Source organism: Bactrocera tryoni, unplaced genomic scaffold (assembly GCF_016617805.1).
Source record: "Bactrocera tryoni isolate S06 unplaced genomic scaffold, CSIRO_BtryS06_freeze2 scaffold_11, whole genome shotgun sequence".
Classification (NCBI taxonomy): Eukaryota; Metazoa; Arthropoda; class Insecta; order Diptera; family Tephritidae; genus Bactrocera; species Bactrocera tryoni.
The window spans coordinates 22,472,881-22,494,979 of record NW_024395824.1 but is presented as its reverse complement, the minus strand read 5'-3'; the positions used below and the strand labels follow the sequence as shown (position 1 = coordinate 22,494,979).

The following is a 22,099-nucleotide window of genomic DNA, read 5'->3' as shown; positions in this document are numbered from 1 at the left end:
CACACATTATAAGATTTACATATGTAAATATGTATGTCCGAGTTCATATACACTGCCTTGCACTTCTGCAGTTGTAATAGACCGCTGGATGGCCGACAGGTGTCGGTTTGAATGTCAGTTATGTTTATTTCTGTGTTTAGTAAAGCCCGCTTAATCGCACGCACGAGACGCCAGCATATTGGTAGAACGTATCACGGCGCGGCTACGTGACGGAGAACGCTTTCAGGCTCAACTAAAATCGGAGAGCCGTTAACGCTTAGTACTTAAGCATTTGTGCAGGCGTTTCGAAATGAGTGTGTATTATAGGCTCTTAGGAGTAAAGTTCTCAGCGCAGTAAGCAAAACAATAAACAAGTAAAGCAATAACAGTAACCAGGAGTGCTGGCAACAGGTGGAGCCTTGAAAGTGTATGTTAAAAAATATAACAATGTAAAAAACCGAGAAAATAGCTTGGCTAATACTGGAACATAACAACAAAGTATGTAATAAATTTATATATCTACAGCATTTCAATTTCCTGCAAAGAAATTTTAAATTAATTGAGACAAATTTTAAATGGGTAAGTAGTCAAGTCAAGTCGTTCGTTAGGTTTGCCGGTTGAGCGGCAGATCACTGAAAGCGTAGAAGAGCTTTTAATAGGAGTATGTGATCACGAATGAAAGTACAAAAATAAACGCAAAACGAAAACTATGCGTGAATATGCGTGGAACACGCATGATTTTCGTTTTGTTTTTATTTTTGTTCTGAACACACTTTTGACAGATACATACGTAGAGCCATTCGTATATACAATGCATTATATGTACATATGTGCGTCTACAAGTCAAAGTAATTACACACCTGCCAAAGGTGCTTACAAATAAGCATTCGCGAGGTACAATTTTAGCATTAGACGTTTTCAAACCTATCAAAAAACTCAATTGTTAAGCGGCTGCTACACATTCAATATATTGACCATGATAAGGCTGTCGGGAGAAAATCCTGGTCCACGTCAAATGGACCCCTCCCTATAGAAATATTTCTAATAATCTATAAATTTTTTTAACGATCTTCTCATTTACTTCTTCAACGTTTTAGAAGAATAAGTCAAATACTACGCAGTCTCAAAGCGATACAAATATTTGGAATAATATTCGAGCATTTATGGTATTCAATAAGATGTGATGAGCATTTTAAAATTTGAATCGTAAACGTGCCTGAGGTGACTTGCTTCATTGGATAACTTCTCAGATACATCAAGGGAATACTTTTTTGCAAAATTTATTGCAGGCGTGTTAAGTTCATTTTCATTCATATCACCGAATTGCCATAGAAATGAGAACGATTTCGTTTGATTTTTTTTACGTCATTTTTTTCATTGATTGACTGAAGGTTGCAAAACATATAAAGGCATTCAAATTTACTCATATATTTCAAAATTCTATCAACATTTCGACGAGTTTCTGACGTAAGTTTGTGGTTTTTAACTTCCTTCAAAGCGTTTTTCAACTTAGCATCGATTCTGGCAGACCAGCTTGTATTGGAAAGACACTGAAGTGAATTAGGTTCTTTGGATTTCATAATATCCAAACGTTTTGTTCTCAACGGTGCGTGAACGACACCAAAAATGTTATTGCTGAAGGAAAGCATTCGGCAGAGTCGACTCCATCCAAAATCAACATAACACGAAAGAATAACATACTTATTTATACGTCGGATGTAATTGTGCGGACCTTCAAATTTACGGCTGAATGCTTTGAAAATTAAAGCGGAAATAGCTTTGCTGGTTTCTTTGTGGCAATCTACAAAAGCAGCAAAACGTTTATTTATTGGTAATCGCAACGCTTAAATAAATGTTCAAATTAATCAATCATCTAAAGCTTCCTAATTTTTATCCATTTTCTTAATCTTTTGGAAAATTCAGGCCCTCTCGAGAACTCCGGGGCTCGAGGGAAGGTGTAACATGCACACGATCAAAATATCGCAATAAATATTGAATAGTTAGAAAAAGCTTTACGTTATTAGTTATCAAAAATGCTTCTTTTTGCATTCGCGGAGAGAGTGACTTTCGATTTGTTTTCCAGATTCGGCCAACTTTCGAAATAGTCGCAAACGAATTTAGAATGCTACCACCAGTAAAAGGTATATATAGTTGGATGCTGTGGTTAAGGGAGGGGTTAGGGTTTGACAATATAAAGTAGTTTTTTTTTGTAGTCACATTTTTAGTTCATAAACTTTAGACGCGGTTTTCACAAAACTACTTTTTCAAAGTCCGTGTTCACGGTCATTTAACAACTACTTGGCCGATTCATTTAAAAACTTGTTCACAATTTTGACATATAAAATACCTCCCCCATTGTTTAAAATAACAGCTTTTTCAGCATAAGTGCTAAAAAAGATCTATCATAGGGGGAAGATTTGATTATAATTGGACTAATTTTTCTTGGTTTTTATACTCTCGCAACAATGTTGCTAACGAGAGTATTATAGTTTTGTTCACATAACGGTTGTTTGTAAGTCCTAAAACTAAAAGAGTCAGATATAGGGTTATATATACCAAAGTGATCAGGGCGACGAGTAGAGTCGAAATCCGGATGTCTGTCTGTCCGTCCGTCTGTCCGTCCGTCTGTACGTCCGTCTGTCCGTCCGTCCGTGCAAGCTGTAACTTGAGTAAAAATTGAGATATCATGATGAAACTTGGTACACGTATTCCTTGGCTCCATAAGAAGGTTAAGTTCGAAGATGGGCAAAATCTGAGCCACTGCCACGCCCACAAAATGGCGGAAACCGAAAACCTATAAAGTGTCATAACTAAGCCATAAATAAAGATATTAAAGTGAAATTTGGCACAAAGGATCGCATTAGGGAGGGACATATTTGGAAGTAATTTTTTTGGAAAAGTGGGCGTGGCCCCGCCCTACTAAGTTTTTTGTACATATCTCGGAAACTATTATAGCTATGTCAACCAAACTCTACAGAGTCGTTTTCTTCAGGTATTTCCATATACAGTTCAAAAATGGAAGAAATCGGATAATAACCACGCCCACCTCCCATACAAAGGTTATGTTCAAAATCACTAAAAGTGCGTTAACCGACTAACAAAAAACGTCAGAAACACTAAATTTTACGGAAGAAGTGGCGAAGGAAGCTGCCCCAGGCTTTTTTTAAAAATTGAAAATGGGCGTGGCGCCGCCGCTTATGGACCAAGAAGCATATCTCAGGAGCTACTAGACCGATTTCAATGAAATTCGGTATATAATGTTTCTTAACACCCTGATGACATGTACGAAATATGGCTGAAATCGGTTCACAACCACGCCTTCTTCAATATAAAGCTATTTTGAATTCCATCTGATGCCTTCTTTGTATAATACAGTATAAACATTGGGAACCAATGATGATAGCGGAATAAAACTTTACACAAATACGGTATTTGAAAAATATGTAAATGACGGATAATGAAATCTCGATTATCACTTTACCATGCGAGAGTATAAAATGTTCGGTGACACCCGAACTTAGCCCTTCCTTACTTGTTTATTTTTGGATAATTTCCAGCCGAGTTATGAGGAACACCGCAAAGTGTTTTTTCTCAAGACGTTCTAGGGGAAGCTCTGTTACCAGCTTATAAAATTGCTCAATACATATTTAAGAAATAAATTCGCAAAAAAAGTATTTTTTTTTTCCTTTGAATATTATTCAGGGTATGTAATATAAGAGTATACATCAGTATATAGTATGTAATATACAAATATGTATATACTTATGTATATGAGCATAATATAATACAAATAATTCAGAAAATTATGAATTAGGATAAAAATTGGATAATGTATACCGTACACAGATGAAAGAGTACAATAATCTATTGTGAGAGAGAATGCAATGCGCAATACCAAAATTGTAGTTCCCAATAATAAACAACAAATTTGCAAAACCCAGATTTTTAAGCCAAATATTATTAGACTGAATCCTGTTGATATGAAAATCACTGTGCCAGAATTATTAAATTATTATATCGGGTGATTTTTTAAGAGCTTGATAACTTTTTAAAAAAAAAAAACGCATAAAATTTGCAAAATCTCATCGGTTCTTTATTTGAAACGTTAGATTGGTTCATGACATTTACTTTTTGAAGATAATTTCATTTAAATGTTGACTCATGTGGTTTCAACAAGATGGCGTTTTTTTTTTAAAAAAAGTTATCAAGCTCTTAAAAAATCACCCGATATGTCAGCTTCAGAATTTGTCAAGGTGTTTCACAGCTGCGTAATGTCTCTCTACTCACAAGTGGTTTAAGATATTTTGCTGTCTTCCTATTAGCCTTATATTGTATACATTTTGTATTAACGTAGTTTTACAATTTTTTTATTATTTTATTAGCTCAGCCTCGTCTGGACAACTACATACATATGTACATTTAAGTACGTTTCTAGATCCTCATACATCTAACATGTGTCAAGCCTAGCACAAACATATTTGTTGACACATAACTACATATAAGCAATATAATCAGTGGGTACATATTGTAGCAGCTGTTTTCGTGTTTGGCTGAGGCATCGCTAGATGTAAAGAAGAAAATAGTAAAACAGTTATTGAAAAAATGCCTTGAAGCATCGTTTAAAAGCTTCGAAAGTAGAGATTCCCACTTGTATTTTCATGTGGCACATATTCTTTTATTATTTAAATAGTTTTGTTCTTTTTACAATAGATACAGTGGCGAACAAAAGTCTACACACTGCCCGTTTATCGTTTTCACAAAATTGTGGTGATACAGGTTTTTTTCTAATAATTTTTCTAGTCACTATAAAGTAAAACAAACCATTTTTTTATCATAAATCAACAAAGTTATGGAAGAAAAAATTGCATTGCCAAAAGTCTGCAATTGTACATAGAGAAAAGTGCATTGTTTGTGGGGTTTGATAACGGCAATTTTCTCACTGTCTAGTTAGCAGCAATCTGTCAGTTAAGTTCTAGTTAAAAAAAGGTTCTTTACCGAAAGAAGAAGTATTGGTTAAGTTAACCAGAACTTAACTTGGCAGATGGCTGCTAACCAAACATTGAGAATACATCACAAAAGATTATTCATCCAAAAACAATACACAGAAATCTAATGTTAATATGTACTTATGTTCCGCTCGAAAATTTCGTGTATAATTCGCCAAAGATGCAAAGAACAGGAGATGGGTTTATGCAAAATTGGTTTTATTTTAATGTGTGTAATGTCGGATAAGCTGCAATAAAAAGTTTGACTGCGCCTCTGTTTTACAAACATTTGTTTATTAATTATAGTATTAAAATATTGTGATTGTTGTATTTGTAACTAAAAATTGCACACTCTTTCTTTCACGACGCAAAAAGCAGTTAAAAATTATCAGCGATAAATGAATGTGCATACGAATTGTACTTATATGTACATATATGTATGTACTTGTATAAACATAATTGGTGCGATATACTTATGTCATGTTGTTATCCTGCCATTGACGGTGTCTAATCGTACTGATCATAATAAGAAATACGTGCTAGCCAGAAAAACACTCCTTGGTTTGGCAGTGATAATATATTTTGTTGCTTCACATTAAATGCAGTCGCTTACTACGATCGTCAACATATGCACATATGCATGGAAAAATATAAAAAAGACTTGAGCTAGTCATCTTAACATCATACGTCAGTCTAATGGATTGCTTAAAAACAGTTGTAACGGAATAATAATAGAAATACGTTTTACGAACAAAACATGAGAATATCCAAATCTTGTGAGCATGTAAGGCTACATTTTTTATTATTTAGCTTTAAAGGCAAATGGTCAAATAAAATGATCAAATATATAAATATGACGTCCATTTATTTGACCATTTGCCTTTCAAACTAAATCCTCCACTTGTACTGCAATTCCAAATCAACACTAAAAAATCTATATTTCAAACTAGCATCGACTGCAAACCATAAAACTACTTCTTCTTCTTTTAATATTGTTAAATTATTATAAAGTGTGTTTGCTTCGTTATCAGTGCAATTCTAGTACATTGTAATATTTTTCAAGATAATCATTGTTGTTGTGTAATTGTTCATATATAACTTTTTTTTACTTTATTTGTTGTTAAAGATAGCGCGAAAATATATAGTAACTAATAAGCGGTAAATACAGTTGACGAAAATTTACAGTAAAGTGCAATATTAAGACACGATTTGTAAAAATATATAAAAAATTCATTATGTAAACATATACAATAACATATATGTATAAGTAGATATACTACTGTGATCAAATTAAAAGGTGATGCCAACGAATTTTCCCACCATAGCACTTGGAAAAATCTTCTGTCGTGAGCTTTTACATCTTCAATTGAGTCAAAACGGTGTCCTCGGAGTGGTCATGTGAATTTTCTGAATAGCCGGAAGTTACACGAAAGTAAATCAGGCGAATGCAGTGGTTGCGGCGCGATATTATTTAAAAATGTGGCGAAATGATCACGAATAACCAATGCAGTTCCAGATGGTGCATTATCGCACTTCTTTGTTCAATAAATTCAGACATAGCAAAAATCGAAGAATTCACTTTTAGAGTCTCACAAAACGACGCCTATCTCAAATTGTAATAAATATAATGACGTGAAATTTAGCATAGATGTCTCTAACAGTACTACCAACTTACAGAAAAAAATTTATCGATTCGAAAACCACGCGAAGCATAAATTAAAAATTCACAAAATAAAGTTTTCCGTGCAAGGACATGTATTCAATCGTACAGTTTGTGTGGCGACTATAGTGGCCCGGTTTAAACAATTTCTTCGTAGATTGTTCCATTGCCTTTGAAAATAACTCATAACAAATTTTGTTAAGATAGCTCGTCAAATGAAATAATTTTCCATATAAGCACTTGATTTCGATATCGATTGCGACAAATGAGCATCTTCTGGGGAATAAAGTATGTATGTAAAATTTCAGATCAATATCTCAAAAACTGAGGAACTAGGTCGCGTATATCCATATAGGTAGGCTAAATCGTATCAGCTCATTATGCTGATCATTTATACGTTTGGTATACTACGTCTTTCTGAGTGGTACAAACTTCGTGGTAAACTTAATATACTCTGTTCAGGGTATTAATATTTTCACGAATGTAAACAAATCACCTCAGAGCGTTTAGGAAGTACACGAACTTACACTATATCAATTTATTTTATGAATAGAAAAATACGTTTATAACAGTGGTCGGCATGAGAGGATCTGTCACTGTGTTGGTGAGCACGAAAAAAAAGTAGCCCAGTGAGAAATTGGAATTAAATTTAAGCAAATTTTATAAATAATTATTAGTATAATGAAAATTTAACAAAATGTCTTTTAAGGATATTATTCCCTATTATCTTTAAAAAAGACTTGGAACATAAAAAGGCATTGCATGGCACCAAAGGCATTTAGAATCATAAAATATTTCTCGCAGGGCATATTTGGTTTTGCGCTATAGTCTTGCGTGATGTTAATTCGTTGCTGGCTCGACAACGACTGAACGACAGAGCGTAAGCGTACGTGTGAAGTTAGTTTGCACAATTGTGCTAAGAAATGCCGACCACTGGTTTATAAGCACTTCAAATGGGACAAATAACGACGCTTTGCTACTTTTTATTTACACAAATGCCAGCACACGGCTATACAACTGTAATAAGTAAGGCAGCGTTAAGTTCAGTTATAACGGAACAATTTATCTTCTTGAAATTTGCACAGATCAGAACCGATTAAGTTGGTATTGCCAAAACTTTATATTAAACAAGTAAAGAAGGACTACGTTCGGGTTTTATACCCTTGCAACTTGCAAGAATCAAAGCCAGGGGAATACCTTTAGGTATATAAGGCTTGTTAGTTATAAAGGGTCCAGGCAAGCTTTCACCCAATTTTATTAATTCTAAGCACAAAGATGCACCTCAATTTTCTTAAGCAATTTTCTTAAGCTAAAAAACTATATAAAGTGTGTGAGTTCTAAGAAATGTACTAACCCGACTAAACCCATTTTTAGCAAACAGACATACTAAGCGGATTCTCTTCAAAATTCAATTATCTCACACATTTACAAATATTTTTGGAAAAAGTCAACTATAAGCACTGGGTCCATACATTCAGTACACATGGTCTTCAAAAGTTTTGTTTCGATTTGGGTAATATTTATTCAAAACTTGGCACACCTCAAAGGCACCATTCGTGCAAAGTTTCATCGTGATATATTAATTGGTTCTTGATTTCTATCAAGTGAAAAGTGAAAGTGTAAGAAAATATGGAACTTAAAATTGTGTTATATTGGAAATAGGCGATGTCGCTACACTATAGCATAAAAGTGTCAGAGTCACGTACCAAACTTGGTTCAAATCAGTCGGGCAGGTCTCGAAATATGTGATTTTGGTGGTTGCCATGCTCACGGTATAATTTCAACGCCGGCTCCCTTAAGGCCCTCTTATATACATATACTCGATGGTAAAATGTAATCACTCCTGCGTATTCAGTTATCGATTTATCACACTTTTAGTAGTTTTTATACTCTTGAAAACAGTTGCTACAGAGTATTATAGCTTTGTTCAGCTAACGGTTGTACGTAGCACATAAATCTAAACGAGGTAGATATAAGGTTATATATATGTATAAATTAAAACCAGGTTGACTGTCTGTCCATCCGTCCATCCGCGCAAGATGTAACTTGAGTAAAAACTGAGATATCTCGATGAAACTTGGCATGCAGGTTCCTTAGAACAAAACACAAATTCGAATTCGTAGATGGGCGTAATCGGACCACTGCCACGCCCACAAATCGCCATTAACCGAAAACACGTAAAGTACCATAACTAAGCACTAAATTATGATATAAAGTTATAACTTGCTACAGAGGATCGCACTAGAAAGGGGCATCTGCAGAATTTTTTTTTTTAAGTGGGTGTGGCCCCGCCCGCAAACAAGTTTAATGTACATATCTCCTAAACCACTTAAATTACAACAGTAAAAATTTCCGAGTACGATTCTTATAAGAACTTCTACCGACAGTGTAAAAATGGATGAAATCGGAAGATAACTCACAACTCGTCCACTCACTATAACAGTATTGTTAAAAACTACGAAAAGCGCAATAAATCAATAACTAAATGCGCCAGAGACATTATGACCTAGAAATATCGCGGGCTAAATGACATTATTGTTCAATAATAAAGATACGTTGTTCTAACATGTAACGCTCCGTTTTTCTAAGCCTAAATTGTTATCTGCCGCTTTGTACTTGATACAAATTCAGATTTTCTCACGTTTATTTTAAGGCCAAGTTCACCTGCAGCGACACTAAGTTAGTCTAAATTCGACTTCAAGTCCGATTTCTTGATAGGTAGCAGGGTGATATGATTCGCAAAAGCTAATTCTTTTAGATGTTTGTTGAGTTTCCAGGGTATACCACAATTGCTCTTTAATGACTTAGTCAAGAGCCATGAATCACAATTTTTTGAAAAAAAAACACTCTGCTTCAAAATTTATTACGCAACTTTAACAATTTTTAGACATATTTAGACATATTAAAAACACTATTTGGGCATAGTTTTATTTCCAAAACTTAAATGGATCCTTTATATACTTCTTCTGTACTGGCGTAGAAACCGCTTACGCAGTTATCGCCCAGTTAACAACAGTGCGCCAGTCGTTTCTTCTTTTCGCAAGGTGGCGCCAATTGGAGATTTCAAGCGACACCAGGTCCTTCACCACCTGGTCCTTCCAACGGAGTGGAGGTCTTCCTCTTCCTCTGCTTTCCCCGGCGAGTACTGCGTCGAATACTTTCAGAGCTGGAGTTTCTTCGTCCATTCGGATAACATGACCTAGCCAGCGTAGCGGCTGTCTTTTAATTCGTTGAACTATGTCAATGTAGTAGTATATCTCATACAGATCGTCGTTCTATTGAATGCGATATTCGCCGTGACCAACGCGCAAAGGAGCATAAATCTTTCGCAGAACTTTTTTCTCGAAAACTCGCAACGTCGACTCATCATCATGCCTCTGCACCATATAGCAGGACGGGAATAATGAGGGACTTATAGAGTTTGGTTTTGTTCGTCGAGAGAGAACTTTACTTCTCAATTGCCTATTTAGTCCGAAGTAGCACCTGTTCGCAAGAGATATCCTCCGTTGGATTTCGAGGCTGACATTGCTGGTGGTGTATATACTGGTTCCTAAATAAACGAAATTATCTACAACTTCGAAGTTATGACTGTCAACAGTGACGTGGGTGCCTAGTCGCGGGTGCGATGAATGTTTGTTTGTTGATCACCTCTGATGGTTCTACAAGAGTATGCTCCGGTTTTGAAACCTTCTGTTAGTCACCGCATTTTTTAGTAAAATTTTCGAGCATTACCCCTATCGGCTGGCCGATTTGTCAAGCTCTTCATACTCACGCGTTTCGGATGGAGATGGAGATGTGTCTTCCGTCTATCACAACATGATCGATCTGGTTGGTGGTGTTTTGATCCAGAGACAGCCAGATAGCTTGATGTATTTTCTTATGCTGGAATCTAGTACTACAGATAACCATATTTCGGGCCCCGGCGAAGTCGATTAGCCTCAACCCATTTGGGGATGTTTCCTCGTGGAGGTTGAATTTAGATATCTCCTTGCGCACTCTGGCGTTAAAGTCGCCAAGGACGATTTTGACATCGGGACGGGAGCAGCTCTCATAGGTGCGCTCCAAATGAGAATGCAGCTTTGGTCACATCGTCCTTCTCTTCCAACGGGGCGTGGGTGCAAATCAGCGATATGCACCTTTGATACGGATTGTGGTTAGATGTTCATCCACCAGGGTGAATGACAGTACTCGGTCTCTCTCCCACCACCAAACTTGCGCTCCTTTATATGGCCACTGTGGTAAATGCCACAAGGACCGACTCGTCTCAGTCCTTGTCCCGTCCATCATATTTCTTCAACGGCGGTGATGTCAGCCTTTATTTTCACGAGGACATCAACCAGCCTGGACCGGACATTCTAGATGCATGCCTTCAAATCATAATCCTTATTTCGTTTGCAATGGTCGTCATCAAAACGGGGGTCTCTCATACGAAGCAGTTGGTAAGTTTTCATTGGGGGCGTTTTTTTTACGTGGTGGGTCCCGAACCCAGTGCACAACCCTTCGTAGGTGATGTTTCGCCTTCTCACTTTGGCTCGCTTTCAAACGGATGATCTTAGGCTACCCAGAGAATACTTGGTCAAAGACCGGAAGTCGTGAGCTGCTTGGGCCATATGTAAAAGAAACGTTTCTGGCCACTCTCAAGTAAACTTCCATACATGACTCCATCCTCCATCCTTTATACACACTAAAATAAAAAAGTACATACGTAGGTTGCCTTTTATATTTCGGGATTTGATAACACTAGTGTTGCAATCTGACAGCTCACAACTTTATCGTAAAGTTTGACATTTTTATGTTATACATGCTTAAAACTTTTTGCATACTATACGAGCGGTAATTGTGTGGAAAATTTTGGAGCGAATATTTTGTACAACTTTCGGCGTTGATTAACTTAGCAATAGCGCATCGATGAACTCAATCCAGTTTGGGTTTACGCTTATGCGCCTAAAGGTAAAAATCAGGTGTTTCAAAATGAACCGAATCCATCAAAAGTTGTTCGCGCATGAAGTACTTCCAAGCAAATGATTACCCGTTTTTTGGAACAACTGGAACAATAAAGTTTGATCTGATCATCATACCGACTGACTGCAACAGCATTTTTGAGTACTCAAAACATCAATTTGATGAGTCCTGACTTGGGACCGAAAACTTCTTTTTATTTCCGTGCGTAAAAGATAAGCTATTAGCTCAACGTTCGACACCTGAATAGACGGTAAATACGTTCAGGACGCATGTTTTGCAGATACCTCATTCAGAGTGTCAAAAATGCTTCGAAAACTGGTTCAAACATGCAAAGTTATGGTTGTGGTCCGATTTCGCACATTTTTACACCGTAACAATTCCGTTGCAATCGTCAGGTTGCAAAGGAACAGAGCTATAAAATTTTACCCAAATTAGTCACCCAGAATTCTATTTATCTCGTCATCCTGATCGCTTACATATAACGCTATATCTATTAAGTATTTCAAGCAACCGTTAGGTGGTCCAAACTGTTATACTTTTTTGCAACATACTATGTACTTGTATTGCGAGAGTTTAAATACTAACACCAACATGAAAGCATTGTACTACATTGTACATTATTTAACTTTATCCATTAAGCATTGATATCACTTAAATGCGATAACTATATTTTTCAACTTATCGTCGCTACGTGACGAGCTACGGAAAATATTCTCTTTTCTTTGGCATGGAACATTGTGCAAGGCAACAGTATAATCTCGAAAAAAATTGCCATACAAACTAACCAATAAAAATTAGAATTGATATTTTTGTTTACCTTTTTATATTTCAGAAATACACCTGTGAGGGTCTTATAGCTACGGTGCAGCCAAAAATAATACTTCTTATTGTATTATGCATATACGATTATGTGATTTTATTATATTCAAGTTATTAAATTTTATTTTCGCATTCTGCAGACATTTAAGGCTCTGCTGCGTATATGTATGGTGGTACGAATTGTATTTTCATTTATATTATTTTCGTTTGAATCTTCACGTCACGTTACTCCAATCCATACACACATAGCCCTATATACATACATATGTACGAGTACATAGCACATCCATTTTAAGCATAAATACATATGAACAAGTTTACCTTAGATATGTACATATATTCCTGAACAAGGTACAAACTTTAGGGAATTAATGAATGAATTAACTTGAAGATACGTTTGTGATTTGTTTTTGCATATTTTCATGTTCTCGCCCCCATAATTAATTCACCGTGCACTGGTGTGCTTGTTGTGGGCTTCAGCTTTTCATGCACAAAAGCGCTATGCAACAGATACAGCAGATACCTCGCGTCGGCCTCGGTGCTCCTGGCAGTATGGCCGCCGAAAGTAAACCACACCAATGTCAACAATGCATGAAGAGTTTCTCCAGCAATCATCAATTGGTACAGCACATCCGCGTCCACACCGGCGAAAAACCGTACAAATGCTCATATTGTGATCGTAGATTTAAGCAGCTTTCTCACGTGCAGCAACATACGCGATTACACACTGGTGAGTAAAATCAACACAAGTAAACAAAGTTTTATTTTCAAATTAGTATTAGTGAAAAAACATAATTTTCCACAGTCGTTCACTTACATATGGTTAATTAAATTCTTAAACCCTACACGATGAAGTTCATACATATCATGTACATATTTTCCCACAATATGTGTGTAGACTCGTTCAATTGAAGTCACCGACACTAGAGAAGTAGTAAAGCTGTGAATATATTTATATATACATACATACATATATGATACTAGAGGACCCGTCCACGCTTTACTGTGGCTGATACATATATCGGGTGATTTTTTAAGAGCTTGATAACTTTTTTTAAAAAAAAACGCATAAAATTTGCAAAATCTCATCGGTTCTTTATTTGAAACGTTAGATTGGTTCATGACATTTACTTTTTGAAGATAATTTCATTTAAATGTTGACCGCGGCTGCGTCTTAGGTGGTCCATTCGGAAAGTCCAATTTTGGGCAACTTTTTCGAGCATTTCGGCCGGAATAGGCCGAATTTCTTCGAAAATGTTGTCTTCCAAAGCTGGAATAGTTGCTGGCTTATTTCTGTAGACTTTAGACTTGACGTAGCCCCACAAAAAATAGTCTAAAGGCGTTAAATCGCATGATCTTGGTGGCCAACTTACGGGTCCATTTCTTGAGATGAATTGTTCTCCGAAGTTTTCCCTCAAAATGGCCATAGAATCGCGAGCTGTGTGGCATGTAGCGCCATCTTGTTGAAACCACATGTCAACCAAGTTCAGTTCTTCCATTTTGGCAACAAAAAGTTTGTTAGCATCGAACGATAGCGATCGCCATTCACCGTAACGTTGCGTCCAACAGCATCTTTGAAAAAATACGGTCCAATGATTCCACCAGCGTACAAACCACACCAAACAGTGCATTTTTCGGGATGCATGGGCAGTTCTTGAACGGCTTCTGGTTGCTCTTCACCCCAAACTTGGTCACAATCGCATTAATTGTTTGCTCACTTGGTCGATTATGTAGACCATAAATCGGACGTAAAGCGCGAAACACATTTCGAACCGAACACTGATTTTGGTAATAAAATTCAATGATTTGCAAGCGTTGCTCGTTAGTAAGTCTATTCATGATGAAATGTCAAAGCATACTGAGCATCTTTCTCTTTGACACCATGTCTGAAATCCCACGTGATCTGTCAAATACTAATGCATGAAAATCCTAACCTCAAAAAAATCACCCGATACATATGTATGTAAATGATTTCTATTAGTTAGATTATAACTATTAGTTAATAAGCTATAGCATTTTGGGTGAATCAACTTGTGTTAGTTTAGAAAAAAAATAATCAAAAAGTACTTCGTGCGTTAAAAAAGCATTGGGTTTTTGGGGGACGTTGCATTCTACCTTTCCCAATATTTAACAATTATATAATTTTTTAGGAAGGGTCAGTTTAAAATTTTACACATATGCTTCGTCGTTTCCCACCAATTTTCAGCCAAATCGGTTGAGCCGTTCTGGAGTTATAAATGGCGTAACTAACACGACTTTCTTTTATATATACAGCCATAGTCAAATGTTATTACACATTACTAAAATTTTTTGCGTTTCGGTAAGACTGTTTCAATTGTTGTTGTTGATGTTTTCAGTATAAAGCAGATTTGTTGTTGTTGGATGCAATGGAGTGTGTAGAAGAAACGAACAAAAATTCAAAGAAAATAACGGAATATTTCTCACAAAAACAATACATTTGTTTGATGCATATTGGCGTCAGAAGTTATTACACACATTTTATTCGTGTAAAGATCATTAGTTTTTAGCTATCTTGTGAGTTAAGTAGGCGCATTTTACATGATTCTTGGAGAGGATTGCGCAAAAATTAATATTGTTAATTTAATACATGAAAATGGTCAAAAGGAAGCATATAAATATTGAAACATGATCCGAGATTGTGACCAAATTTAAAATGGGAACTTCGGCTTCGGATCTTCTGAAAATTTATGGAATTTTGCGGAAAACTGTGTACAATTTAGTAAAGAAGAAGGACACTTGTAAGAATTTAGAAGATAAAAAGAAAAGTGGACGAAAACTCGTTATAGGCCAAAGGGAAAAAAACAAGATTAATGAGAGTCCTTAGAGCAAATCCAAAAATAAGCCTTATTCACCTTGCAGAAAATTCGGAGGAACTAATTGGGAAGAAAGTTAGTGAAGCTACTTTACGTCGCAAGATGAAGAGCATGACGCAAAAAATATTAGTAATGTGTAATAACATTTGATTATGGCTGTATGTATATTTCTTTAAAAAATAACATAACGTGATTTTTTAAATAAGTAAAAATACGTGTTAATAAAAATTTTATCTGTGATTATTAATCGCACCACTGAGCATTTTACTACATAAACCAATTGATGCATTATGAAAATAAAAAATTAAGCTTAAGTAATGAATACTTCGTCGAATCTCCTAGGCATAGAATCCGCCTGCATTTCTCGAGAGGAATGGAGGAATGGCCTTCCCAGCCTCCTTCACAACAGTTCATAAAATTTCTCAGCTTCCTTGACCTTTGCAAACTGAGCCGACCAGATCATAACCTCAACTCCATTTGAAGTAAACTATTTTTTACCGACTTGCTGGAATGCTTTGTGTCGTAGCCTTGTTAATATAAGTTAATCCTCAGCTCTATGTGCTGTTGTCCAGTGTTCTTTGAAATTAATTCACAGTTAAACTTTTTATTAAGCACTATGTGCTTTTGTTCAAGTCTGACTTAAAACTAAAGCTTAAAAATATGAGCACTTCGTGATTCCCTACACTTGGCACAATTTTGTGATTTCTGCTGCTACTGCACCTGATACTGTTGTTGTTGTCGTTTAAACAGCAGGTGAATCGTTGCTACCGCGTGGATATTGTAGTAGGGAAGACGCGGACTATTTCCACGCTTACTGGCTGGCGTGGAGTAGTTCTAAGAACGATACAGTGGGAAGACTAGCAGACTACCGCTTCCTTCTTGTCATTTGTGTCCTTTATGCGTTTACTCGTCCTGTGTATCCAAAATACTAATGCTGCACCTATAATGATAGCAACGGCCAGTATCACTAATATGCAGAGGGTAGTGCGGTTGAGGACTATTCCATGTAGGTTTTCAATGTGTCCAAGTTTCCTAAAATTCATTTTGCGCAAATAAGGTAGGCTTAAAATTTCCAAATGGTCGGTCAAGTTAACAAACTGCGTTGAAGGAATCCCAGGTCGGAGCGTTGCCTTCACTTTTTCATTGAAAAAAGTTGTACTATTTATGAAAACTTCTCCCTCAAATAAGTGTGAGATATTGTAACCGATGATGCTTCTTCTTCCGAACTTCGACTGTTTGGTCGTTTATAATAATCAAGCTACTGTGAACTTCGATAATCGGATCAAGGTTATTGCAGGTAATTTTACATGTCGCCTTATTATTGTTGAATAGTTGTCTCACACATGTAGAATCCGTTTTTATGTACATATACTCTCGCAACAAAGTTGCTAAGGAGAGTATTATAGTTTTGTTCACATAACGGTTGTTTGTAAGTCCTAAAACTAAAAGAGTCAGATATAGAGTTATATATACCAAAGTGATCAGGGTGACGAGTAGAGTTGAAATTCGGATGTCTGTCTGTCCGTCCGTCCGTCCGTTCGTGCAAGCTGTAACTTGAGTAAAAATTGAGGTATCGTGATGAAACTTGGTACACGTATTTCTTGGCTCCATAAGAAGGTTAAGTTCGAAGATGGGCAACATCGGCCCACTGCCACGCCCACAAAATGGCGGAAACCGAAAACCTATAAAGTGTCATAACTAAGCCATAAATAAAGATATTAAAGTGAAATTTAGCACAAAGCATCGCATTAGGGAGGGGCATATTTGGACGCAATTTTTTTGGAAAAGTGGGCGTGGCCCCGCCCCCTACTAAGTTTTTTGTACATGTCTCGGAAACTACTATAGCTATGTCAACCAAATTCTATAGAGTTGTTTCCTTCAGGCATTTCCATATACAGTTCAAAAATGGAAGAAATCGGATAGTAACCGCGCCCACCTCCCATCCAAAGGTTATGTTGAAAATCACTAAAAGTGCGTTAACCGACTAACAAAAAACGTCAGAAACACTAAGTTTTACGGAAGAAATGGCAGGAGAAAGCTGCACCCAGGCTTTTTTTAAAAATTGAAAATGGGCGTGGCGTCGCCCACTTATGGACCAAAAACCATATCTCGGGAACTACTCAACTGATTGCAATGAAATTCGGTATATAATATTTTCTTGGCACCCTGATGACATGTACGATATATGGGTGAAATCGGTTCACAACCACGCCTTCTTCCAATATAACGCTATTTTGAATTCCATCTGATGCCTTCTCTGTATAATATATACATTAGGAACCAATGATGATAGAGGAATAAAACTTTACACAAATACGGTATTTGAAAAATATGTAAATGACTGATAATGAAATCTCGATTATCACTTTATCGTGCGAGAGTTTAAAATGTTCGTTGACACCCGAACTTAGCCCTTCCTTACTTGTTATTTTACAGAAACTTGCAGATAGCACTGCCGTGCAGTTTTTAACTATCATTATTGGCCGCAATCCGCAACACTATCGATCTCAAAAAAAAAGTATTTTTTCGTCGTGTGCTATCGGAAAAACCCTAACTAAACTGCATACTTTTGTATTCTTGGAAACTTAACAATAAAGTATATTACATCATCATTTTGAAAATTTTTTAACTTAGAATTACTTACTATATCGCTTATGTTTACATTTGAACCTTCCTATTATCTATTAAAACTGTGGATAGGATCCTTTTGGAACCTGGTTTATGGGGATGGAGTTCGTACTTGGCTTCTTTACAAATTTTGCAGTTGGCAGTAATTTCCTTTAATTTCTTCCGCATATTTGGAAAATAGTATTCGTTCAATACCTGTTTAATGTTCTCTCGGATAAAGCGATGTGCTCTACTATGTTCCATTGCCAGTATCTCGTTTTGACCGTCTTCATTAAAAATATCATTAACTTATCTCATTGTGTGACCAAATTTTATTGACGGGAATTTCCTTACAATCTCGTCCTGAATTTTGCCCAAAATAGGTAAACTGCAATGAATAGTGTTAACTACATCAGGATTAACGCATTCACCAATCAATTCTAGTAGATCCCGAAAATTTTTAAATGTAATTTGATGCCTTATCCTTGACTTGAAAATAATTCTTGTCTTCTTGGTTGTGATATTTCCTTCTTCCAGAATTATCTGATTTCGAAATGAATTAACAGTATTTTCCACTTTTGGAATAACTTCTGTTAGAGATTCTTCACTATGCATAGTTACAGACGAGGATTCCTGCTCTATGGCATTAATGTACTGTCGTGACAATGCATCGGCAACAAGATTATCTTTACCGGGTTTATAATGAAATTGAGGTGACTCTTATTTTTATTTTTGGATTCTTATCCGAGACAGCGAAGGTCAGCTGTTTTACTCAGTACAAATAGTTACGGAGCTTTTGAAGTGCCCACACTATCGCTAAATACATAATTCTCTTCTGCTGTCGATAAGGTTCAGGAAATCGTGGTTATCACCCTCTTGCTTTGAGATAATATCGCCACAAAAACGTGTGCTGCTGCGTCAGTTGTTAAGTCAAATAGTTTATTGTGATCAGGATATAGCAGAAGTACGTCCTCAGAAGATAAAATTCTTTTAACTCGAAAGCTATCAACGCGTCGTTATCCAACTCAAATCTAACATTTTTTTATTGATTCGTTCCCACATGACCATTTTCTCCCCTTAAGTATCTTGTGAGAGGCTTTACTATGGAGGCATAATCTTTAATAAACTTCCTATAGTAACAAGATAGCCCCAAAAATGCTCGTAAACCACGATGAGGTATCGTTCCGGTATCGTTCAACAATTTCATCGGTCGTCCTGCCAGTGTCGTATCTACATAGGGCAGGAGCGACCTATGTTCATCTAAAAAATTTATTTATTAAATTCACATTGTGACTCATCTTCATTAAAATTTTCAACTGAATTTTGGGTTAGGTGATCTCGCTCTCGCGAGGTTTTTTCATTGTTTCCCTTTCTTGATTAAAGTTTTGGAATTACATTCGGGTTCTCTGAAGATCCCGCTCAGCTCTCCAATTGGGATTATAATTCCGTCCTTGCATGATGTCGCTCATTGGCTTTCGCAAGGCATCTTGCCTATATTTTTGGCAAAGTGACTCAATCAGTTCTTTTTTTCCCTCATTTAACATAATAGTTTTATTTATTATCAAGGTCAATTTCTTTTCGACCTCGTCGTAAAACTCAGCAATTGAAAGATTCCCTTGCCTAAGAGTTGACAATTCTTGTTCAATGAAATAGACTGGTCGCTTATCAGCATAAGTAAAGTCTAACCGCGCGATGATCGGCTTAAAAATCAGCACATCGAACTATTTTCGTAATTTACAAACAATTTATAGGCAGCAAATGCAGCTTGCCTCCAACTAACGTATCGTGCATACGCCAGCAGCTGTACACTCTTATAGAAGATGGTGCCTTCTCTACTTAGTTCTACAGCTCGAATTATTTTCTCCAACAGTAGATTGAAGAAGTCGTCGCACGATAGGTAGTCGCCTTGTCTGAAACCTCGTTTGGTATCAAAAGGCTCGGAGAGGTCCTTCCCGATCCTAAAGGAGCTTGCTCAACGTCAGTTTACACAGCCGTATTAGTTTTGCTGGGATATCAAGAAATCGCGGCATAACGGCAGCTTCTTTTCGTACTGTCGAAAGAAGCTTTGAAATCGACGAAGAGGTGTGTGTGTTGGTTCTCTTTTCAAGGGTCTTTGCCAAGATTTGGCGCATGGTGAATATCTGGTCGGTTGTTGATTTTCCAGGCCTAAAGCCATATTGATAAGGTCCAATGCGTTTAACGGTGGGCTTTCATCTTATATGCGATGTTTAGGAGACTTATCCCACAGTAGTTGGCGCAGATTGTTGGGCAGAGCACAGTTAAATTCCAATCGTTGAACATGCTTTCGTCCCACCATATTTTACAAAGAAGCTGATGCATGCTCCTTATCAGTGCTTCGCCGCCGTGTTGAATAGCTCGGCTGGCAATCCATCGGCCCTTGCCTTTTTGTTGTTCTTCAGACGGATTCGAACTTCTTCATGGTCAGCCAATGGAACGTCTGCTCCATCGTCATCGATTGGGGGTTCGGGTTCGCCTTCTCCTGGCGTTATGCTTTCACTGCCATTCAACAGAACTCTTCCCTCCATAATTTTAGTATGCTCTGGGCATCGGTTACTAGATCACCTCTGGGGGTTCCACAAAAGTATGCTCCGGTCTTGAAACCTTCTGTTAGTCACCGCAGTTTTTTGTAGCATTTTCAAGCATTACCTCTATCGGATGGCAGATTTGTCAAGCTCTTCATACTCACGCATTTCGGCCTATCTATTTTTCTATCTTCAAATGCGTCTCGCTTCTTTCTTCAACTCTCTGTATCTATGCGAGGTAGGCAGTCTGTTTTTTCTCCGCTGCGACACGGCACTCTCCATAGTACAAGCTGTTCTTTTTAATTTTCCGAAAACCAATGGTTTCGGTTGCAGCTGTACGTAAGGAGTTTAAAATGTTATCCCAAAGTTCCTTTATACCCATTTGTTGAGGAGTGCTCTCAGAGAGCAGCAGTGTAAATCGAGTAAAAAATCGTTCGGCTATCTGTTTTGATCGCAGCTTCTGTTTGTTGATGTGCGTTTTTTGCTGCAAAGAAGCGGTTGCGTATCTAGGCTGCGACCTCAGAGCTTACGCACGTCTTAGCCACTGGAGACGTGTCTTCCGTGTAACACAACGTGATCGATCTGGTTGGTGGCTTTTCGATCCGGAGACAGCCAGGTAGCTTGGTGAATTTTTCTACACTGAAATCTAGTACTACAGATCACCCTGGCCCTGGCGAAGTCGATGAACCTCAACCCATTTATGGTGTTTCCTCGTGGAGGCCGAATTTACCGACTATTGGGCCAAGCAAAATTTTGACGTCGGGATAGAGCAGCTCTCATAGGTGCGCTCCAAGTGCTCATAGAATGCATCTTTGGTCACATCCTTCACTCTGACGAGGACATAAGCGAGCTGGGCAGCAGCGCCTTCCAATTTAAGAGACCGGAAATTCCAGGTGCATGCCCTTAAATCGGTATCCTTAATTCGTTTGTCATGGTCGTAAACAAAAGGGAGGTTTCTTTTCCGACGTTTTTTACAAGGCGGGTCCCAAACCCCTCGCCTTCTCACTTTAGCTCGCTTTCAAACGGATGTTCTTTGACTACCCGGAGGATGCTTGGTCTAGCACCGGAAGTTGTGAGCTGCATGTGCCATAAGTAAAATAATCGTTTCTGGCCACTCCCAAGTGAGAGGCAATTAGAGAACTTTCCTCACTTATATGATAAATAAACAGCTGAAAATATTTAAACGAAAAATAAAAACAATGCAATTCAGTTATTCCATTTCAAAATGTAAATAATTATTAATATGTACATTAGTTTTGATTTATATTATGATGGCATTAATGTTGGGGCCAAAACTGTTGTGCTGCGCATAGGAACAGGCGGCATTAATACGTAGGAGCTTTCTAACGGCAAGTAAGACAAAGTTTTATGGACGATTGGCTTCTAAATAGTTTTGTTGCAGATGAGGAATTATTTTGTTTATGTTCGGCACGCTTTCCCTGGGCGCTTATGTTAAGTTTATATTTATCCGCTTCGGAATTTGTCTCAAAAGGCTCAACAAATTATCATCTTTCTATGTATTTGTTCAAAATATCTGATTAAAATTGTTTAAAATTACTAATATACTATCAATAATATCGAGTTCCATAACTTCAACTAAAATACATTTGGGTTGAAAATGGTAACAGGGTCCTGTTTTATTTTCAGAAGCCACTGCTAATATTTAATAATACCTAACGATTACCCTCCTCCCGCCCAACCGACGCGATT

At 37.1% G+C, this 22,099-nt stretch overlaps 1 protein-coding gene across 4 annotated transcripts in view; it reads left to right on the top strand.

Moving 5' to 3' along the window:
• The window catches only part of LOC120779451 (transcriptional regulator ovo), a 125,705-nt gene that overhangs the window by 35,611 nt on the left and 67,995 nt on the right, over positions 1 to 22,099 (top strand). For all 4 annotated transcript variants that reach the window (XM_040111705.1, XM_040111702.1, XM_040111704.1 and 1 more), the window contains exon 3: positions 12,886 to 13,135. In XM_040111705.1, coding sequence (XP_039967639.1) covers positions 12,886 to 13,135 — 250 coding nt within the window. The remainder of the gene's footprint in view (positions 1 to 12,885; positions 13,136 to 22,099) is intronic.